The following is a 19530-nucleotide window of genomic DNA, read 5'->3' as shown; positions in this document are numbered from 1 at the left end:
GTTTAAGTGGACAGTAAAATCCTTAGATTGTAATAAATTTTTCCAGCCGTTGCAGTCCACTTTGGTGCAGGATAGTACGTCCTCCTCATCAGGAAACAATACAGGCAGCTTTTACACATCACACAAGAAACCAGAAAAAAATAAAAACCTGAGGTCACAGTGTCTTTTGAATAAAATGTCAACTGGTCCGGGCCACATCAGCAGCAAAACACATTTTATGATTTGATCAGAAGACAACCTCTCTCTGACACTTGACTCACACTTTTCATGGATCTGGTTTGACTATTAAGGCTGTGACAAACGGCAGTGTTGGTGCCAGTGAGTTTCATATGAAAGCTGATGACTTTTGTGTACTTGTAACACAACCGCCGATCAGGATTTTATATGATCAAACTCAACAGGGATACAGCGTGATTTTATTTTAAAAGTCACGTATTTACAGCATTTTAAGCTTAAAATGCAAAACTTCTGAGACAGTAGCAACAAACACGTCCTATAAATCTGTTCTGAAATGACAGAGAAACGATGACAACACAAACATTACCTTGAATTATGGTTGCTTCAGCCTCTAGCTGTCAAAAGAAAGGCTCTTTTCAGGAGGAAGAAAGCTTTCTGATTGAGCGTTGGATTCGGCCTTAATTGAAACCTTATGTGTGGCATGTGGAATTCTGGGACTTTGGCACGCTCCCAAGAATCCACAGAATGTGAAGTTGTTTTTTTTTTCTTTTTTTCCCTGCCTCTCTCTCTCTCCCTCTCTCTCGCTCTCTCTCCCTCTCCCTCTTTCTCTCCTTTCCCTTTTTTTTTTCCCTATGTGCAGGGGTTTCTTACATCAGCCCAGTGAGTCCTGGTGAAGGCGACAGAGAGTGAGCGAGAGAGAGAAAGAGAGAGAGAGAGAAGGACTCGGGTTGTAACTTCCAGCCGTCTGACTCTCACTGGAATAATCTAAAACCATCTCTGAACAAATGGTCTGAAAGGAAAAAAAAACCATCTCAGAAGTAAGTTATCCTTTTCTTCTGCATTTTTTTTGCCTTTGTTTGGACGGGAAAGTCAGTTTTTCAAACCGTGATCAACTTTCTCGAAACCTATGTCGGCGCCCTGAGGTTTCCTTGAAGAATACCACTGTGATAGTCGTATTTGCATGTTTGAACTCCATGTACTTTTTGTGTGAAGTGGCTGCAGTTTGCATGGCAGAGTAGAAGAGTGGACAGCAGAGTGACTCAGTGCCAGGTTCAGACTCCTCTCTCTGTTTCTGCTCTGCTGCTGCAGATCCAGCTGTGTTTAACAGAGGCGATTACACATTGTTTTACTTTGCTGTGGTTGGCTTAAAGCATGATTAACCCTCAATCCTTCATTTAAACACCTTTTCACTTCAAATAATGACCAAGGATAAAGAAAAGGATATAAATCATGGACGTTTCTCTCTCTATAAGTCATCAAAACTCAAGAGGAAGCAGATCTCCTCAACTTTTTAGTAATTTACTCTTATTTGGAACACGCATTAAATCCTGCGTCTTCAGTCATGTTGGAGCTGAAATCAATTCAGTGCAGTTTTGTCTGTCTGGACAGTGTTTACTGCATCATACAAATGACTCCGCTGCTCACAATGGCACCAACAATCCCTTTTTTTTTTACGAGCGATAAAAGAAGTGTAACTCACATAAAAATTATGCGACTTTTATTTCACTGCACTGAGCTCACACGCATTTTTGTTTGCTTTATTGTGGCGGGGAAGTTAGAAGAATGTTTTGGAAAAGTTAAACAACTGACTCATTTATGGTTGCCTAGATTCTCTCCGAGTTCAGTGTGGTCAGCTGATGAAACGTCGAACATTCAAGTTACGGCTTTGAAAAAGATTTCTGTCCCTCGAGTACACCTCCTGCTTTGGTGTCATGAAGGTGGTGTGTATGTTCTTCAGTGTTATGTAGGTGTTACATAGATGGTATGTGGGTGACAGATGTCTGCACAGAAGCCCTCTTTTCTGCCTCACCGAGGTTATTTGGTGAGTTAACTGCACACAGAGGAGTTACCTGAAGAGTTAAGACTATGTATGAACTCACTGCTTTGACATTTGAAGCAGCACCCGATGACCTGGACGGTCAACGACAGACTCGGGAGAAGTGGCGATGATCAGTGGAACAATTGTTATTTAGAGGTCAAGGGGTCATTCTTGGTGTGTTTGTGTGTGTGAGACGGGAAAGTTTTTTTATTTATACACATGACTGCTCTTTGTTTTTGTTAATAACATGGCTAATCCTGAACTCGGGCCTTCATAACATGAGTAGAACTGAAGTGATAAGCCAGTTAATCCATTAGACAATCGATAATCAATCAGTGGCAAACTTCAGTTTAAACGTATCATTTTGTCATATTTATTGTTTCCTGTCTCTCTAATGTGAAGACTTACTACTTGTCTCTATTTTATGCTTCTCTAGTTGAATACAACAGATTTTTTTTTACTCTGATGACTTCCAATGGGAAATTTAAGTCATCTATCATTATCATCATTACATCTAACCTATAGATTAATTGATGATGAATATAATCATGTGCTGCAGGCCTGCTGGCAGGGTGTACAGCCCATAGTTTTAGGTCTACTTTTTACTTTTGAGCTGAGACTAAAGACAGAAATGCAACTCAGTCTTTTTGTGCTGTCATTTAAAGGGAGATTCTGCCTTAAAGTGCAGAAGCAGTGTTCAAACTCAGATGTACTTTTTCACAGTTATTTACCTTTTTGCATGCATACAAACTGCTCTGTAGATGACATAATGTCATATCTATATATTATCTTCAACTACAAAATGTAAAATCCATCTAAAACATCAAGAGTCAACATCAGGGTTTTGTGTGGTTTCTTTTGTTTGGCACTGATGTTAAATATTTATGTTCAAAGAGAGAGAAATCCACGGGTGAAAAAGCAGATAGAACGACTCATTTCTTCACTTACAGCAGTGTTGGTGAAGCAGAATGCAGCACAGGACCATGACATGTTGTGATCTGAGCGAGGAGTCTAACATGTTTTTCCTACTTAGAGAAACTCACTTTCCTGTTGTTGTTCTGCGATCCACTCTCCACTCTCCTCTCTCCTCGTGAGTTCAGCAACTTTCTCTCTGCGCAGTGCCAGTTTCTGGAGAAGGAAAAAGTAATGGAAGCACAAGCAGACAAAGCAAGCTGCAGAATAGAAAAGGCGACTTTACAAAAGCTGACCGCAAACTAAAGCCCTGGAACGCACCGATCACCACAGACTGACGATTTATGACAGTGTAAGAATATCAGGGTGTGGATTTTTCCCTTAAGTTCCTTTTGTTGTGTGCTCGCTGGGCTGGTAAATAGGAAACCATCTTTATCAGGCTAAAAAAATTCTTTGTCAAAGCAGAATGTAGAAGCCATTGCTTATGACAGGGAAATATATGAAATGCCTGTGGTGTGTCAGGGGGGAGTGGATAATGTACTCGTATTCAGTATTTTTTTTATATGTTCAGACAGTTGGAAAATAGAGAGAGAGAGGGAACAATCACGGGGCCATCACTCCACAATCTGGATGTAATTTTATTTGATTTGTAATCACACACACACATACACACACAGGGATAGATAGATAGAATGAAAGGGGGGGATGGAGCCACATTAGGAGTGTGTTATCACTGCATCTTTCTAACATGTCATTTCAATTAGCAGCCCTTCCCTTCTGAGTTCGGAGGCTGACTGACATCCTCACATACAGACCCTAATCACACGCCACAGCAAAGGCTGTAATTTCAACCCCACATTCAAAACGCTGCGCTGGAGGCACCCGGTGCTTACTTAGCTTTAGCTGTAACTCGACGCTGACGTTGTTTGATTGGAAGTGTTTTCAAATCAATGCTTCTGGCAAGCGAAAACCAGCTGTGCGCTCTCTCCAGCAGAGGTGCATGCTGTAATTTGGTATAAATAGCGGCATTTCAGGGAACATCAACCCTAAAATACTGCGCTGTTGACTTTGCATCCCACACATGCTTGAACTTCAACCCTGCCCAAACCAGCACCTCACTCCTCACCTACCATTTGAGGGGGATTAAGTTACATGTGCCCTAAAGATGTTCTGCATCTGTTGCTCTTATTTCTGAATTTGAATTGCTTGTGATTTAGCTTGTTACAGGAAATACATAAATTTTACTGGAAAATGGAAAATTGTTCTGTGACATTTTCCATTGTGGAATAATTAATGAAGTGAATATAAGGCGGCCTCTTTGATCCACACTGCAGAGCAGGCTGCTCGAGCAGGCAGATCAGGTCAGTGGTCCTTCTCTGAGTGCAGATAGATCCCCAAACCAAATAATTATAAAGGAGCAAAAAGATAGCTGCATACACACAGTGACACACAGAAGTCACTCTGTGTTTGCACATGTGGCCGTGGTGTGTTTCCTCAGTCATCCTTCATTCTTTCTCCCCTGTTTACATGCAGCAGCCTCTTTCTGTTTGTCTGTCTGATGCTCATTATCTGTCTCTCCACCTCGCCGTCTCTCGGTTTCCCCTTTCTGTCCTAATTGCAGGCTGTCAGGGAAGATCTGAGGTAATATTTCAACATCAAAAAGACCTCATGACACGCTGCAGGCTGCCACTGTGTACAAATGACAGACTGGGCAATGAATGAGTTGTCACTGCTGACGTATCATGCTGTACGGACAACGCTGGGCTTTTTGTAAAGCTGTTACAGTCAGCTTTGTTGTTTCAACTAATTTTATCTGAATGTTAAAGCACTTTTAGCTAAGGACTGTACTTTAATACAATTTTGAGATACTCGAAGTGGTTCCCAAGCTGTTTGGCTTGTGGCTCCTTATTTAAAAAAAGCAGTTTTTGGTTGAGACCCCTTGTCATGTTGCAGAAGTTTAGGAGTTGTGAGCAGTTCCTCTAAAGTGATGTTTCTCCCACAAAAGTTTTGGATGGTTTCATTTAAATAACTGTTCAACTTATCCAGTATTCACACACAAAAAGAAAGAAGATTAGATGAAAGTTTGTTAAAAAATTAACAGATTTTTGTAGCAGAACTTTTGTTTTTTCTTCTTTCTTCTCCATTTATTCATCTCACCACGCCTCTGTCTCTCTGATTTGAAGACTTACTGCGTTTTTTCCACCTCAACCAGCTACAACAGTAAAATGCTAATTACACATTGATGCATCAGTTTATTCAATCTAATAATGCCATATACAGTATTATTAGTAAGTTTTACATTCTTATATTCATACTTTTTACTTTTAAGTAGAAGATCCAAGTGCTTCTTCCTCCAGATGTACTTTTCCTGATGAAGTTTTTTAAAAAGCACTTTCTTGTTGTAGTTGAATTGACCAATGCTCTTGGTTTAAGCAGTGTGCTGAGGATGGACATCTGCTTTAACGGGGGAAATGAAAAAAAAAAAAAGGGCTTCTTGGCGTGGGCCAGTGTTTTTCCAATCTGACAGTGTAGCTGTAAAGTTCAGGGCCTGGATATTCAATCAAAATGGATTTCCAGTCAAGGATTTCAGGCTACTCTCCTTACATAACAAACACGGGCCTTGCCATTGCACGATATTCACAATGTACAGTTATGAATCTTTGCTGAAATGTTGTTGGTGGATTTAGTAGGTAGATGAAACACTGAATGTGCTGAATCTGTCTGTGAGTGTTTACAGGTGAGGTAAGTGGGCCTAGAATCTCTCCTGCCGTTTCTCATTTTCTTTCTCCCTTGTGGCTTCTAAACAGCAGCTGGTAGCTTTTACGAGCACCTGCACACTGGCTCCAACTGTTCATGTCCTCAGGCAACTAAAGGTCCCTAATGGCACCATCAGTGCGGCACTACAGCAGGTGTGCTCCTGCTTGAGCTTCTCTTATGTAAATGAAAATAGTTTTAGTACCCCCCTTTGCTTTATTACATAGTACATGGGCAGGAGAAAGTCATCACATTACAGAGAGTGTGTCCTTTAGGACTCACCTTCATGTCCTCGTTGCAGGACGCCTAAAGACAGAATCCAGACCGGCTCCTGCAGTGCAGCTCTGTACCTGAGTTTGACCTCTGACCTCCTCGTAAAAGAAAAATTTCTACACAGCAGGACATGATACAAAAGAGGGTAGAGAGTGAGAACTTTCTGATAAGATTCGTGATATTTAAAGACATGGATAAGTACAGTATCTCAGCTTGTGAGTCAGCACAGGACCTCAGCTTTTTTGCTTTTGGTTTTATATTACAGTAAAACCATTGCTTATGGGTCCAGCTCTATCATAGAGCAACTCTTAAATCTGCCTTGTATGTCATTACATGTGCATGCATGTCCTGTAATTAACTTCTCCCTGGGGTGTCATGTCTAAGCTAGACAATAGAGGATTGTTTTCCCCTCCAGTCTAGAAAATTTCGTTAAGTGTGTGTGTGTGTGTGTGAAAACCTACATGCACATATGTGTGCCTTATTCTCAGATTTTACTGCTGTATGTTTACATGGCTCCACCTGGGTCTGATTGGGAAATGTGATTTGGATTTCATGCATTCCCATAAAAATAAAATACCTGTGATGCTATGTTACAGCCTTAAGGGAGAAACAAGAGGATATAATAGGAAGCATATGTTGATGGTTATGGTGCATAGCACATGGGCACACTATAGCGATCAGATCCTGTACCAAGATCTCACACACACACCTTTCTGGGTTGAGGTATTAGAGACTATTTTAAAATAATTTTTGTGCGTTTTCTTCCCTTGTGAGAGGTTGAGAGGCAGACAATGAGGGATACAGAGTCCCCAGGCTGGAACTGGTCCAGGTACATTGTGCACCACTGGGTGCTCCATTATTCCACCAGATAGAGTTAAAAGCCAATTTTCATCTGTGGTTCCTTTGACATACCCTTATACCATTATTGCATTCCTCCCTAAATTGCAGGGAACTGTGAAGCAATTAAAATTGGTTGATGAGTTGCTTCTGAAACTGTAATATTGTGAAATATAATTTAATATATTCTTGTGGCGAATCCTAATGACTTTTCCTCTTAACCCAACATGAGCTTCACAGTTTGGCTTTGAGTTAAATGTCTGAACAGCTGTTGGATGGTAGATTTGCCCCTCTGAGGATGGTTTGTAATAACTTCGTGAACATGGTAAACATCACACCTGCTGACATCAGCATGTTAGCTCCATCACAAAGAGCATGTTAGCAGGCTGACATTAGCATTTAGCTCACAGAGCCAAGCTGGCTTGCAAGCAGCAGTTACAGTGCTGCAGCGATGGACTGGATAATCCCGACAGTCACTGCTGTGTAACAAGAAAGGAAAATACAGACTCTTGTTGTGCCTTGTTACTGTGCACTGATTATAACTTACATCAATTTAGAGCACGAGGCGTGAGTAGATGTGAGATCATGAATCCAGCATTCAGCATTTTGATGTCATTTGTTTAACATAGTGTGTCAAAGTTGCAAATTAACTTGTCACATTGTTGTTCTAATTATATGTAAGTATTGTAATTACATTTCACATTTTGATCAACATTAAGTCACACAGTTTAACAAAGATTATGACCTACATTTGAGAGGAAGAAGAGATGTAATTTTGCAAACTTCAGACCTTTGTACCTTTAGGGCAGCAGATCCGGGACTGTTTTTGGTGGTTGGCTGGTGAAATGTTCAGTCCCTCTTGACCCTCTGAACCTCTGCTGCTGGCTTCCTCTTCTGCCGGGGCCCATGTAAAACCCCAAATGTTGACGCTGCCGTGTGTGTGAGAGAGAGAGAGAGAGAGAGGGACAGAGGCAGGGAACAGAGCCAAGTAAACCTGTATGTTGACTTTCCAGGCTTTTCCCAGGGTGCAGGACCTGGTGGTACACCAGTGTTACTCTGTATGCGAGATTATTTATACAAACAAAAAAGCCTGGGAATCAAACAAAATAAAACCGCTATCCTTTTGCCATGTGAGAGTTCTGTAATGAGTGTGCTTCAAGTTTCAAAGGATATGAGACGAGTAACCATGGAGGTGGACGATGGCGAAGTCTTAATTTTTTGTTAGTGATGACTTTTTCTGCGAATGGCACAAATTTGGGAACTCGTTTCAGTGTGTGTGTGTGTGTGTGTGTGTGTGTGTGTGTGTGTGTGTGTGTATGTGTGTGTGTGTGTGTGTGTGTGTATGTGTATGTGTGTGTGTGTGCGTGTGTGTGTGTGTGTGTGTGTGTGTGTGTGTGTGTGTGTGTGTGTGTGTGTGTTTCTTGGTTGAGCTCTGTGAGCTCGTGGGTCTCTGAGGGGAGTATCTGTCCTTCACCACTTCCTGAACTAGCCAAGGGGGAGACGATATTTATGGGGCACAGACATTTTTTCCCCCTCGAAGCAGAAATTCAAGTCAGTATTCGTTCTCTACAGGAACGTTCTGCTCCAAGCTGATACAATAAACTCTGCTCGCTGCCTATTAACATTTAGTGTTTATAAAAAGCTGTTTGACTTCTAACAAAGGTCCAGTCAGAGTGATTAAAGTTTACTCTTTCTGTAACACTTCAGGCATGACCAGTGTGAACAGTGCTGTGATTGAGAGCTTTAGCAGGACATATCTATGAATATATCTGGACACAGATATTAGTCTAAGTGAGTAAGTGACATGTTAGATATTGCGTTTAATGTGAGCTGACATGCCAGAACTCCCACTGGTACAGCAGATATAGTAATTTGCCACCGCATTCAGGTGCATTTACCACATACGGTTTTGTTATTATATGTGATCTACTGGGTAAACGTACCAGTACTGTATATGGCTGTCATGCTAAAACATACTGGTAGTTATGAAAAGATTTTGAGATACAGAAAAGCGGTAGTAGTACTCTCAGAAACAGATTTCACCATTTGTTTTGGCTCTAAAGTATTATCTATGTGTGTATAGAGATATGTACACACACCAAATATACACAAACAAACAAATTTTACTGTAATTATCCAAACACAGGTTTACAGTGGAGCTGTTGCCTGGGGGCCTCTGATCACAGGGGCCTCTTGTCTTCTTAGCTGACCAGATGGTAAGGCCCCTGGTGGTCAAAGTGTCCTGGGAGCAGGTAATGTGTGTGAATTTGGGAGGCTAAATGGTACATAATGTGAATAAAGCATAGAAATATTTGGACCTTTGACCAGTGAATGCAGTGGAACACAAGCTCCTGTTATAATTTATCAATGGTTTAAAATAAATAATAAAATAATATATTGAAATGCATCGGAGTGAGGGACTACGCATGGGTCTCCTCACCGCACTGATGGCTAAAAATATTTCGCTGAGGGACAGAGGAGTCTTCTGGAGTAGGAATATATGAGGCCAGTTTTCCTTTATGAGTTATTGCCCAGGCATTTATAACTTAAAGTCTGGAGGTACCGCACAGTGAAGGTGGGACCTGATGTGAAACTCAAACTCCACTCTGTTACGTCTCTGTCATTCTCTGGAGATATAAAACTGGTGATGTTCTTTTCCTCTTCCTTTCTCACTCTCATTCTTTTCTGTGACCTTGTGCCTTCTCACTTTGGTCACAACCTGTAACACTTAGATTTGTATTTGATGAGAAAAGTCCCCCCTGGACACTTGAAAAGTGAAAAAGTGTCAAACATGCTTCTTTACTTCAAAGGGGCTTGTTTTGATTACTTTATACATTTTCAGCTCAGGGTTTATTTTTTGTTCCCTTTCTGAGCGCTTTTAGAAGTGTCAGTGGACCTGACTTTGGTTTATTTTCATAAATGTGACCCAGGAGTGCACTGTGTTAGTGGTATGAATAATTTTTGCAGTTTTGATTCTTTCATGTCAGGCTGAATTTAGGACTTTACAGCCTACAACCACGCCAGCGGCTCTGTGAGGCTGCTCTTAGGTACTTTGATCTTAGTTTAGCATGTTAACTTGTCAACATTTGCTAATTAGCACAAAGGAGTGGACTGACCAACATGTCATCCCCAGAACCGAGGCACTAGTACTGCTGAGAGCAACACACCTGCACGTCTTTAATGCACATAATATATACTATATATAATAAATAAATAAATATAATTCACTGTAGTAAATAGAATGTCTATATACTGTAGTTTTAATCAGTGTTAACAGCAAAATTTTATTGCTAAGACCTTTACCTTCTCTTTCTCTTTGGACCTGTTCACACTGGACTGCCAGCACATTTTAATAAGTTAGCAGAGTGTGAGCTCAACACTCCTCAAAAAGTAGGTGGGCCTAGTTTACCTGGGTACCATGGTTACAGAGGAGAGCAGACTTTACCTCAGACCAGTGAAGTCCAAACCAAACTCTGCCTGTTGGTGTCTGCTGAATGATTATTACGTTACTTTACCCATTCTTCTTAAAGTGTAAAGGGTAATTTCCAAAACGGGCCATTAGTATACGCTCAAGTTTTCTGAATAACAAGGGTCCAGAAAAACCTACTGTCTGTCTCTTTGTGCCGTGCTCTAACAAACAGGTGGGGAAGACGATGTGACCTAGATCTAGATCTGAGCTGTGAGAATAAATTCATCACTGAAGGGTTTGTGCAGCTGGTCCTCGTTGCGTCTCTTTTCCCCCATCTCTGTTTTACTTTACTTGAGAAAATTAAGTGTTACTGTAAGATGTAGCTGCTGAAATGAATTTCGAAGAGCGACGTCCATTGTTCAGACAGAGAAGTTGCACCTCTTTGTATCAAATAATTGATGGAATAAAGTACAGTTCGCTATGAAATGATACAGTTAATTATCTTTGTGTGGAAAAACTCAAAGTCTGATGATAGCAAGAGCATAATAAATAAAGGGAAATGGACACTTGTGAAATTTATATGCAGCAAGTTGAAATTTAAACCTTCAGATGATTTGACAATGCTTTTATAAGCTCATTACTTTATTTTTCTACACTTTTTCCCTTTAAAGTTTGAAATACGTCTCTGAATGCGAAAAGGAAAAAATCCTGGAGTAGATGGTTTTTGAAACCGAGATAGGACATGAATAAGTTTTTCCTGCTGTATTCCTGTAAGAAGAGAATGAAGAGAAGTTTCCAGAACTGTGAACCTGTGCCTCTAACTCCAGCGCTGACTGATCTGATGTTACTAAAACAGAAGCCTGTTGTGGAATAACAGCTGTTCGCTTCATGCTGGTATTGCAGCAATACAAGCGATACACGGGAAATCTGCTTCCACATTTTAACAACCACTAAACCAAGACCATCTCAACAGTTTCTGGTGTTCAACATACAGTAAACTAAACTAAACTAAACTAAACTAAACTAAACTAAACTAAACTAAACTAAACTAAACTTATACCCAAAGTATATGAATCACAACAATAGCTTGGATTTTAGATTTGTTGTAATTCTAGAGAGAAAACGGTAAAAGAACAAAGAGGAAAAAATGTCATCATAAGGTATAAATTGTTGGAAAAGCATTTACATTTTCCAAAAATTGTTTTCTCATTAATTTAACCCATTTACTAGAAACCACATACATTTTACATTTCTGACAACTCTCCAAAACCTACTTTCAGTCTTACTTTCAGTCACTGATCTCAGTACTTCAGTCTTGACTGTTTCACAGACTCATTGTCATTTTCCTTCCGTCCATTTTTTCCGAGTGTTTGTCATCTTGGTTTGATTTCTGCTGATTGGCTGACTGTCAAGACTTAAATCTCTTCATACCAATGCTAAGCAGTTTCTAAGTTTTTGCAGTTAGATTTTATTTCGACACAGATAATGTGCTGAGGCCTGTGGCTGTTTACAGTGAGGGAAAAAGAGCTTTCATCATTTTTAAAGCTATATTAGAGTGCAGTGATGTGATTTGTACTGTACTGACATGTACCAAAAATGGCTGTGGTAATAAAATGGCAATAAAATACATCTATCAATCTAACAAGACTGTATTAGTCTGTAACCATTCCAGTTGTGGGCAGGAGGTTGTCATGCTCATGCTAAACAATGTGGACGGATAAAAAAACAACTTTGTTAGTGCTGCCTTTCCACTAGTGGAGCAAGACATGTAGCATTTGGTGTGAGAGTGGCGCCACAGAGAAGCCCACGTTGTTATCTCAATTAAAAGGCTTTTTCTTGGTGTGGTGTCCGTGTTAGACATAGGAGGCTCAGCTTGATAGGCTCAGTCAGACATGGCTTAGCTTTTATCTGTCTCAACAGTGCACTGTCAGACTCTACTGAAAGACCACCATTTTCATCTGTCAGGTCATGCTAAATTTAGCATGTTAACATTTAATGTGTTCATATGCTAACAACAGCTATGTTTGATCATCAGGTTCAGATGTATCCTGTCATGCACTGTAGTGTTGAAGGAGCAAACATTTTGACCTGATGATGAGAAGAGAACACCAAAGTCAAAGTCTCTGGACCAAACATGTTGACGGCTGGGAGACTGGCCCCCATCCCCAGTTATGGCATACTTTGCTAAATGGTGAGCTGTACTGTAAAACGTATGTGATTTGCAGTAAATGGCCTAAAACATGCAAAAGCACCAGTACGGTCCTTTGAGAGTGTCCAAATGTAGAACCAAAGGTCAAGTCTCCTCCCCTATACAACACAAGCAGCCTTTACATAAATGTTCTCCAGCACATGGTAAACATATTTTTGACTTCCAAACGCACACAAGCCATCAGGTGTTTGTGTTTCATTAGCTATGAAAAGTCGAGAGGACTTAAGCTTAGCAAAGGACTCTCAGTGGGAAGTGGCTGTAACCTGAAGCTGCAGGAAATGGAAGTAAGAAAAGCAATGAGATTATGTGTGAGGGCACAATGAAAGAAGCAAGTCAGGTTGTAATTAATGTCACAAAATTCATTAACACGAGATTAGTTTGAGGTTGTTTTTTACTACAAGTTTGTTTTAAAGGTCTGCTTAAGCATTTGGTTCTTAATTTGAGAGAGATTAGCGTTATATTATAAATCACATGTCAAATCACCGTAGTCATGCAATATGGAAAGCTGTGGAGACTGTTCTTTAATATCAGGTATCATGAATCTTGCCTGCTGGTCAAAAAGTTGGGCATGGACTCAAAATCAACAGGTCTGGACTTGTTTCCCATGGACAGAGTTGTGCATATGTGAACCTGCATTTCATATATGTCAGAGGTTAGTTTGGTCAGTGCACTGGAGCATTAGCAGACAGAGTTGCTGCTGATGGAGATCCCCCACTGAATATAAGCATCAAGAGCAAAGCACATATTGGGATTATTTTAGGAATTGAGTGGTTATAATACAGTGCAGTACAGCCATTGACATCTGACTGAACAGTATGTGAATGAAGGCTTGCACTATGGTTCAGTCATGTCCTATTGTTCAGTGCTACAGCTCTGAGCGGCATGCTGCTGGTCCTTCTGTTATTTCAATGAGGAGATGTCAGGAAAATGTTGTTTTTGGCCTGGGATGAAGACCAGGAAACGTCTGATCACACAACACACACACACACACACTCCAATGTCTCTCTGTGAAAATTCCCGCAGTGCTCTGGTAGTTTTGTTTTGTGTCATGTGTAATTGGGTTTAGATAACCCTGCTTTGTTGATGTCTTTTAGTGTTTATGTTGGAGCCTGTTGCCTGTACAATAATAAAGATACAAAACCATCACATAGAGACTAAAATATTAAGATTTAGATGTTTATTTCTAACTAATTTAAAAAATGAAACGTGTCTGTATAATTCGGTTTCATAAGCTGTGATTAACACAATGTGAACAAATAAAACTAACCTCAGTTATATAACAGAGACTTTGAGCAGCAGTAAAAATGGCCCAGTTGGTTTTTCCCAGTAGTTAACCTGGTCATGATCAGATAACACTAACAGAAACTGAAAACATCCCTGTCCCATTGTAAACATTTAATAAGCAAAGTTTTATGTGGAGGTACCAAAGATGTCTGTATTTCCTTGTTAGTCCATTGTTTTTGTGCTTCTACATTTGGGCAGTGAAATCCTAAATGAAGTGTGGACTGAAACTAGTTGAAACTAGTTGTTTTTCTCTGCTGTTGGACTAAGTGGTCAGTTGGAGGCGGCTTGTTGGCGCTGCATCTGTCCTGCTGAAGTCATGTCTGTGACTCAGTGTCTCTGTGTCTCCCTCTGCCTCCATCATTTGTCCTTTCGTTCATTCATTCATTCATTCATTCATCACTTGTTCCTACAATTAGTGTGTGCTGTGAAAAATTATAAAGTAATGACCTGCATTTTAATTGCAAATGAAGTGAGACTTTTCTTTCTTGTAGGTCTGATACTGAAATATCACCACAGTTAGAATTTAACAGGCCTTTTCTCAAAGAGTGATAAACCTCGAAAGAAATGGAAATTCCACTGTTTGGTGGCAATTATTATTTTTATTGAGTGGAATAAAAACATGCTTCCAATTAAACTCCCATTTTCCCTTGTATGTCTAAACAAATGTTTGGTTCCCATGAATACAGAGGAGTAAGTACAAAATAAAATGTGTTCATGCTGCAGTTTACATACTGAGCTATTTTTAACAGTTTTACCCTTGTGGTCAAACTATATATCAAAATGTGGCACTGACTGTTGTGTAACCTGCTGTTTCTATCTTGCCTTTCAGATTGGAAGCCTGTCTCTGTGCATGTGTTTGGGATGAAGCACCTGTGGGACATTCACTTCCTCCTGCTCATCCTCTTCTACCTGTTAGGAGCCGTCATGTCGCAGGTCAACCCAAGTATGTGCCACCATGAGAGGCTTCATCTTCTTCATTTTTCAGGGCGTCTGTGTTCGAGTCTCAGACTGCAATGAAATCATATTCGAGACTTTGTGAATACTATAAAATGACTTTTGTGAGTTTTGGGTAGTGTTCTTGGGTTTGGTGTTGCAGTCCGGTAGTCCAGACTGTGACTGATTCAGATTTTGGATAAGTGCTGCTTTGTGGGAGCCATGTGGTCCCCTCTCTCTGGTTTGGCCTCTTTGATCCCAGCATGCACGTCTTTCTCCAGCTCTCCTTCCACTGCACGGGTGGTTTTGTGATGTCAATGAAAAAGGACCAATAATTTTTTTTTTTTTTTTTACAAGGAAATAGAGTAGCAACATTTGGTGGGCAGAGACAGAGTCAAATAGGAATCAAAGAGAGGTTTTTTGGTTATTGTTGAAATAGTAGAAATACAGCAGATATTTGCCAGTAAAAACCCCGAACTGGCTACTGTTTATGATTTCAGTCTCAAAGCTTCTGTCATCACGCTGAGTTTTCTTCATTGTTGAAAGGATAATGAATGAATATGCTCTGATCTAAAGAGTTATAAATGATGGTTTTGTCAAAAAAAAAAAAGTTAAACGCAGAGTATACAGGTCACACTGACCTCACTGCCAAATACTGCTTAAGAAGAAAAAAACAGCAGTGGAAAAAAAAAAAAAAAAACGCGCCATCACTTCCACATCCTCCCGCCTTACTCCACCCCATTTCCACTTTCAAAATAAAACTTTTGACATTATATTCTTCTGTGTTTTATAACTGTAAGCCTAGTTATATTTTAAGAAAGTATGAAAATAAAAGCAAACATGAGGTCATGATGACAGCCGTGTTTAAAGCTTTCCCAAAGGGGTTTTCTGCTCCAGATCAGAAGGAAAAACTGCAAACATTACATTTTTATGTTTAAACCTGAAGATTTTTTTTTAACAGCAGCTGTTTTCTAGAGAATTTATCCATACACTGAAACATTCTCCCATTCCCATGCCCAAACACACACACACACACACAACACCACACATAAACACACTCTTAAACTGGGCTTACCCTTAGTGTCATTCATATGTTCATATTCTTTGTGCCAAAACTAACAGAATAAAAGAGAGTTTTATAGAGAGTTAAAAGAAATAGAGTGAACGAGTGAGATAGAGATCATAGAGAGTGTTTATAGAGGGAGTTTTCGTGTAAAATAGTGTGTTCATGCTGTGGTTGCTTTCATGCACATGTCTGTATATGTTAATAGCTACATTTCTGACCCATTTAACCAGATGTAAATGTAACCTAAGATGCTTTTTACATTTCAGATTTTACACGCAATCTTAGATCTTGTACCATTTAGCATTCTGCACCAAAAAACGACAGAAGAAGAAGAGACATCTTTTCAACTACACTTAATCAAGGATTTGATTGTTTGACCCCTGTGGTACTTCTCCCGCTTGTCTCTCCTCTTTCTTTGTTTTTGTGAGTGTGTGTACGTGTGTGTGTGTGTGTGTGTGTTGTGTTTTTGTGCGCCTGCTCACATGCATATACCCGCATGCACACGCATGCTGTGGATCCAGCTATCCCACTGGAGTCTGTGGCTAATGCATACCAGACATTCTGACAGCAGGAAAGTCCATTGAAATAAGCTCTGTCTTTCTCCCCAGCACTGTGTGTGTGTGTGTGTTTGTGTGTGTGTGTGTGTGTGTGTGTGTGTGTGTGTGTGTGTGTGTGTGTGTGTGTGTGTGTGTGTGTGTGTGTGTGTGTTTGTGTGTGTTTGTGTGCGTGCGTGCACGTGTGCGCGTTTCCCAGTACTTGACCACTCATAAGTCATGGAAAGGACTGTTTGTGCATCTGATCATGGTCAAAGTTCAAGAAGTTCACCATTTAAGACAAAGTTTTGTATCTAAAATCTGACCCAAGGGATTTCTCCACTCAGAAACCACCAACGATCACCTCCAGTGTCACTAAAAGCTCAAATCTCAACCTGTTCTAATATATGGAAGCAGGATATATCCACCTATAACTCTGTCTAATGCTTTAGTTCTGCTGCATTGAGAAGAGGGTCATTTTTCCACAGTCTGGAAATATTCATGGCTGAATTTAGTAGAGCCGAGATGTAGAGTGATGCCAACTTTCCCCTGTTTAAAATTCCCAAGCAATGGAGTTATACCATCCCTGTCTTTCCCATTTTACTCGTGAGTGGGCGAACTTTATTTCACTGCAGAGGGAGGAGGAGGTGTGGACATGAGCACAGGCCTGGGCAGAGCAGCCAAATATCACGCAGTATTATTACTGTGTGGGCTTCTTCCCCTTGAGGATGTTTGAAATAAATCCCAGATGAATAAATGACCAAGTGAATAAATGAATGCATCAGGACTTTCAGCTTTCAACGATGAAAATCACATCCCACTGAGACTAACTTCTGAATGAAGAAATAATATTCCTCTTACCATAAGCATAAGCAATAAACCCAACACACAACACTGACTTATTGTTGCATTAAAAAGGTTGTTGTGGTGTTAGCCTGTTTGCACATCCAGCAGACCCCAGAAAATTATTTATAATATTTTCTCTCCTTTTACCACTGTTTTGTTCTCCACCAACTCCTGAGGCAAATATTGCTATAGCTGCTGAATGCGACTAGCTGGTCTGTCTGTCTATCTGCTTTTATAAAATAGAAATTAAATTCATAAGAGACACAGCCAAAACTGCCCCTGACATTTAAACGGACAGGTATTATGCGGCAACTTGCGTGACTACACAGTGTGTGTATGTGTGAGTGTGTTTGGAGTCAGCGGTTGGACAGCAAACATTACAGAACAAGCCTGCCTTTCAGTAGTCAGGGTGCGGTAAAAATCAAGAGGTGAGAGAGGGGGGTTTGGTCCGTTACTCCTTCATCTCTCTCTCCCTCTCTCTCTCTCTCTCACTATTCCTCCACCACACAGGGCTGGTATTTTTCCACCTTTTTCTCGGGTGATATTTTTAGATGCTTTGGCCAAATGTGAAGCCTGATGGGTGGTGGGGGAAGTGTGTGTGTGTGTGTGTTTGTGTGTGTGTGTGTGGCGGGAGGGGGTAAATCTGCGTATGTGTGTGTGCGCGTCTAAATGCACACACTCGCCTGTCCCCCGCAACTCACCCCAGGGGTCACCTCTGAGTGGGTTGGGTAGATAAATAAACACAGCAAAAACCAACATTTGGAAGAGCGGTCATACATCCGGCACGACAGACTGAAACACGTTTCTCTCTCTCTCTCTCTGTCTCTGTCTCTGTCTCTCTCTCTCTCTCTCTCTGACTCTCTCGGATGTGGTTAAAGACTCTGATAATGACTCCTATTTTCATCAATTATGTCCCAGGAAATTGCTGTGTTTTCCCCAACTGGTGACATTGCACTGTCTGTGGTCTGTATCACTGTATCTGTCTGGCAAGGCTTTATAGAAAAATTACACAATTTATGTCACCACCTCACACACATGCACACAATTAACCCGGCATTGCCACTAAAAGTATTTTTTGACGATGTTTCATCGCAGTGTGGACTCAGTAGGAGTAAAAGGGGAGATGCTGTGCCTGTTTACACTCTTCGCCTCTGCGTGCATTAGGCCCTGCTGGCCTACAGTCATAAGTTCAGGAACACCAACCACCTCAAACCCCACAACCTCTTGCTGGACTGGGCTCTAACAGCAATACTGTAACACCAGGACAGATACAACATTTAAGCTACTAGATGCCAGATATTATCAATCCAAAGGTTCCACTTTATTTTCAAACTCTGACGTTCTTCGTCATCTTATCCTGCCCTGATTTGATTTTAAATCACTTGTTGGAGATCTCGGTTGTTTCACTTGAAGCAGGTTCTGACGATTTGTGTTTTACTACAGCTATCATACTTGCAATTTGAGCACCGCACCTATCACTGAAATGGTTTTGTAATTATGTCGCCCAGGATACCGCTAATACGCTGAGAATATGAGATGAGTGAGATGGTTTCGGTTGATGTGGTCTGCTTATAGCCAAGGCGATCTGGTGCAAGGGGAGAAACAGGAGTGGAGGGGAGGGGTGTAAACAGTTGGGGATAAATGATGAGGGCTGAAATGAAGAGGGCAGCATGGAACAAAGGTTAGGGAGGACAAGATGAAAGGAGGGCAGATGAGGCGAATGTAGACATCTGGAAGAGTTTTTGTTTGTGCCTCCTTCAAACTGTCACTGTGTCACTGCCAAGACGAGCCCTGCATGCGTGTGTGTGGTTACATCTACGCCTGCTTTTTGCTTGTCTGGAGTGTGTGTGTGTGTGTGTGCATGCAGACAAGCAAGCAGTGCATCGGGTCATGAGTCCCGGTCCCAACCCTTCAGGGGTTTCCACATCTTGACTTTTAAGCAAATATTTGGAGGAGATCAAGAAAAGAGGAAGGGAGAATCACGGGAAGAAAGAAAGAAGCAGGAGAGGGACAGAGAAGGCCTTGAACCTCCAGCTCTGCTGTTGCTGGCATCTTCTCAAAGGTTTTTCTGTGAGACAAGGGGCCAGGCTAAAAGGGTCAGACTCCCTTCAACTTCTGCCTCCAGCTTCACTGAAAGCCACAACCCAATGCTATCGCATACACAGATATCATGTTTTTCCAAAGGCTCTTTCATCCATAAATGAGGCTACCTAGCGGTCATATCCTGTTAGGTTGAGTTATCAGTGTTGGACCAAAAACAACCAAACCCTGTAGATAACGCATGATGGAAAATTACGCTTTTATTTTTACCCTTGGAAACACCCAGGAATCAGTAAATTCATTCAGAGTCTTGTAAAAGTTAATAGATACCATATTGGCTGTATCACACTCAGTTGGCCGCTAACCCACTGAGTCTTAAAGAGGTGAAGATTTTCTAAATAACGGCGTTAACTTAAATCAGCTCTGACCACTGAAGGG

General features: G+C 40.8%; 1 protein-coding gene across 2 annotated transcripts in view; it reads left to right on the top strand.

Annotated features, from left to right (window-relative positions):
- Positions 1-838: 838 nt before the first annotated feature.
- The window catches only part of ddr2a (discoidin domain receptor tyrosine kinase 2a), a 28331-nt gene continuing 9639 nt past the window's right edge, over positions 839-19530 (top strand). For both annotated transcript variants that reach the window (XM_041039974.1, XM_041039973.1), the window contains exons 1-2: positions 839-995; positions 14504-14617. In XM_041039974.1, the coding sequence (XP_040895908.1) occupies positions 14536-14617 (82 nt within the window). In that variant the 5' untranslated portion in view covers positions 839-995; positions 14504-14535. The remainder of the gene's footprint in view (positions 996-14503; positions 14618-19530) is intronic.

The sequence above is a fragment of the Toxotes jaculatrix genome, chromosome 6 (genome assembly GCF_017976425.1).
Source record: "Toxotes jaculatrix isolate fToxJac2 chromosome 6, fToxJac2.pri, whole genome shotgun sequence".
Classification (NCBI taxonomy): Eukaryota; Metazoa; Chordata; class Actinopteri; family Toxotidae; genus Toxotes; species Toxotes jaculatrix.
This window is presented reverse-complemented; position numbering and strand designations above follow the sequence as displayed.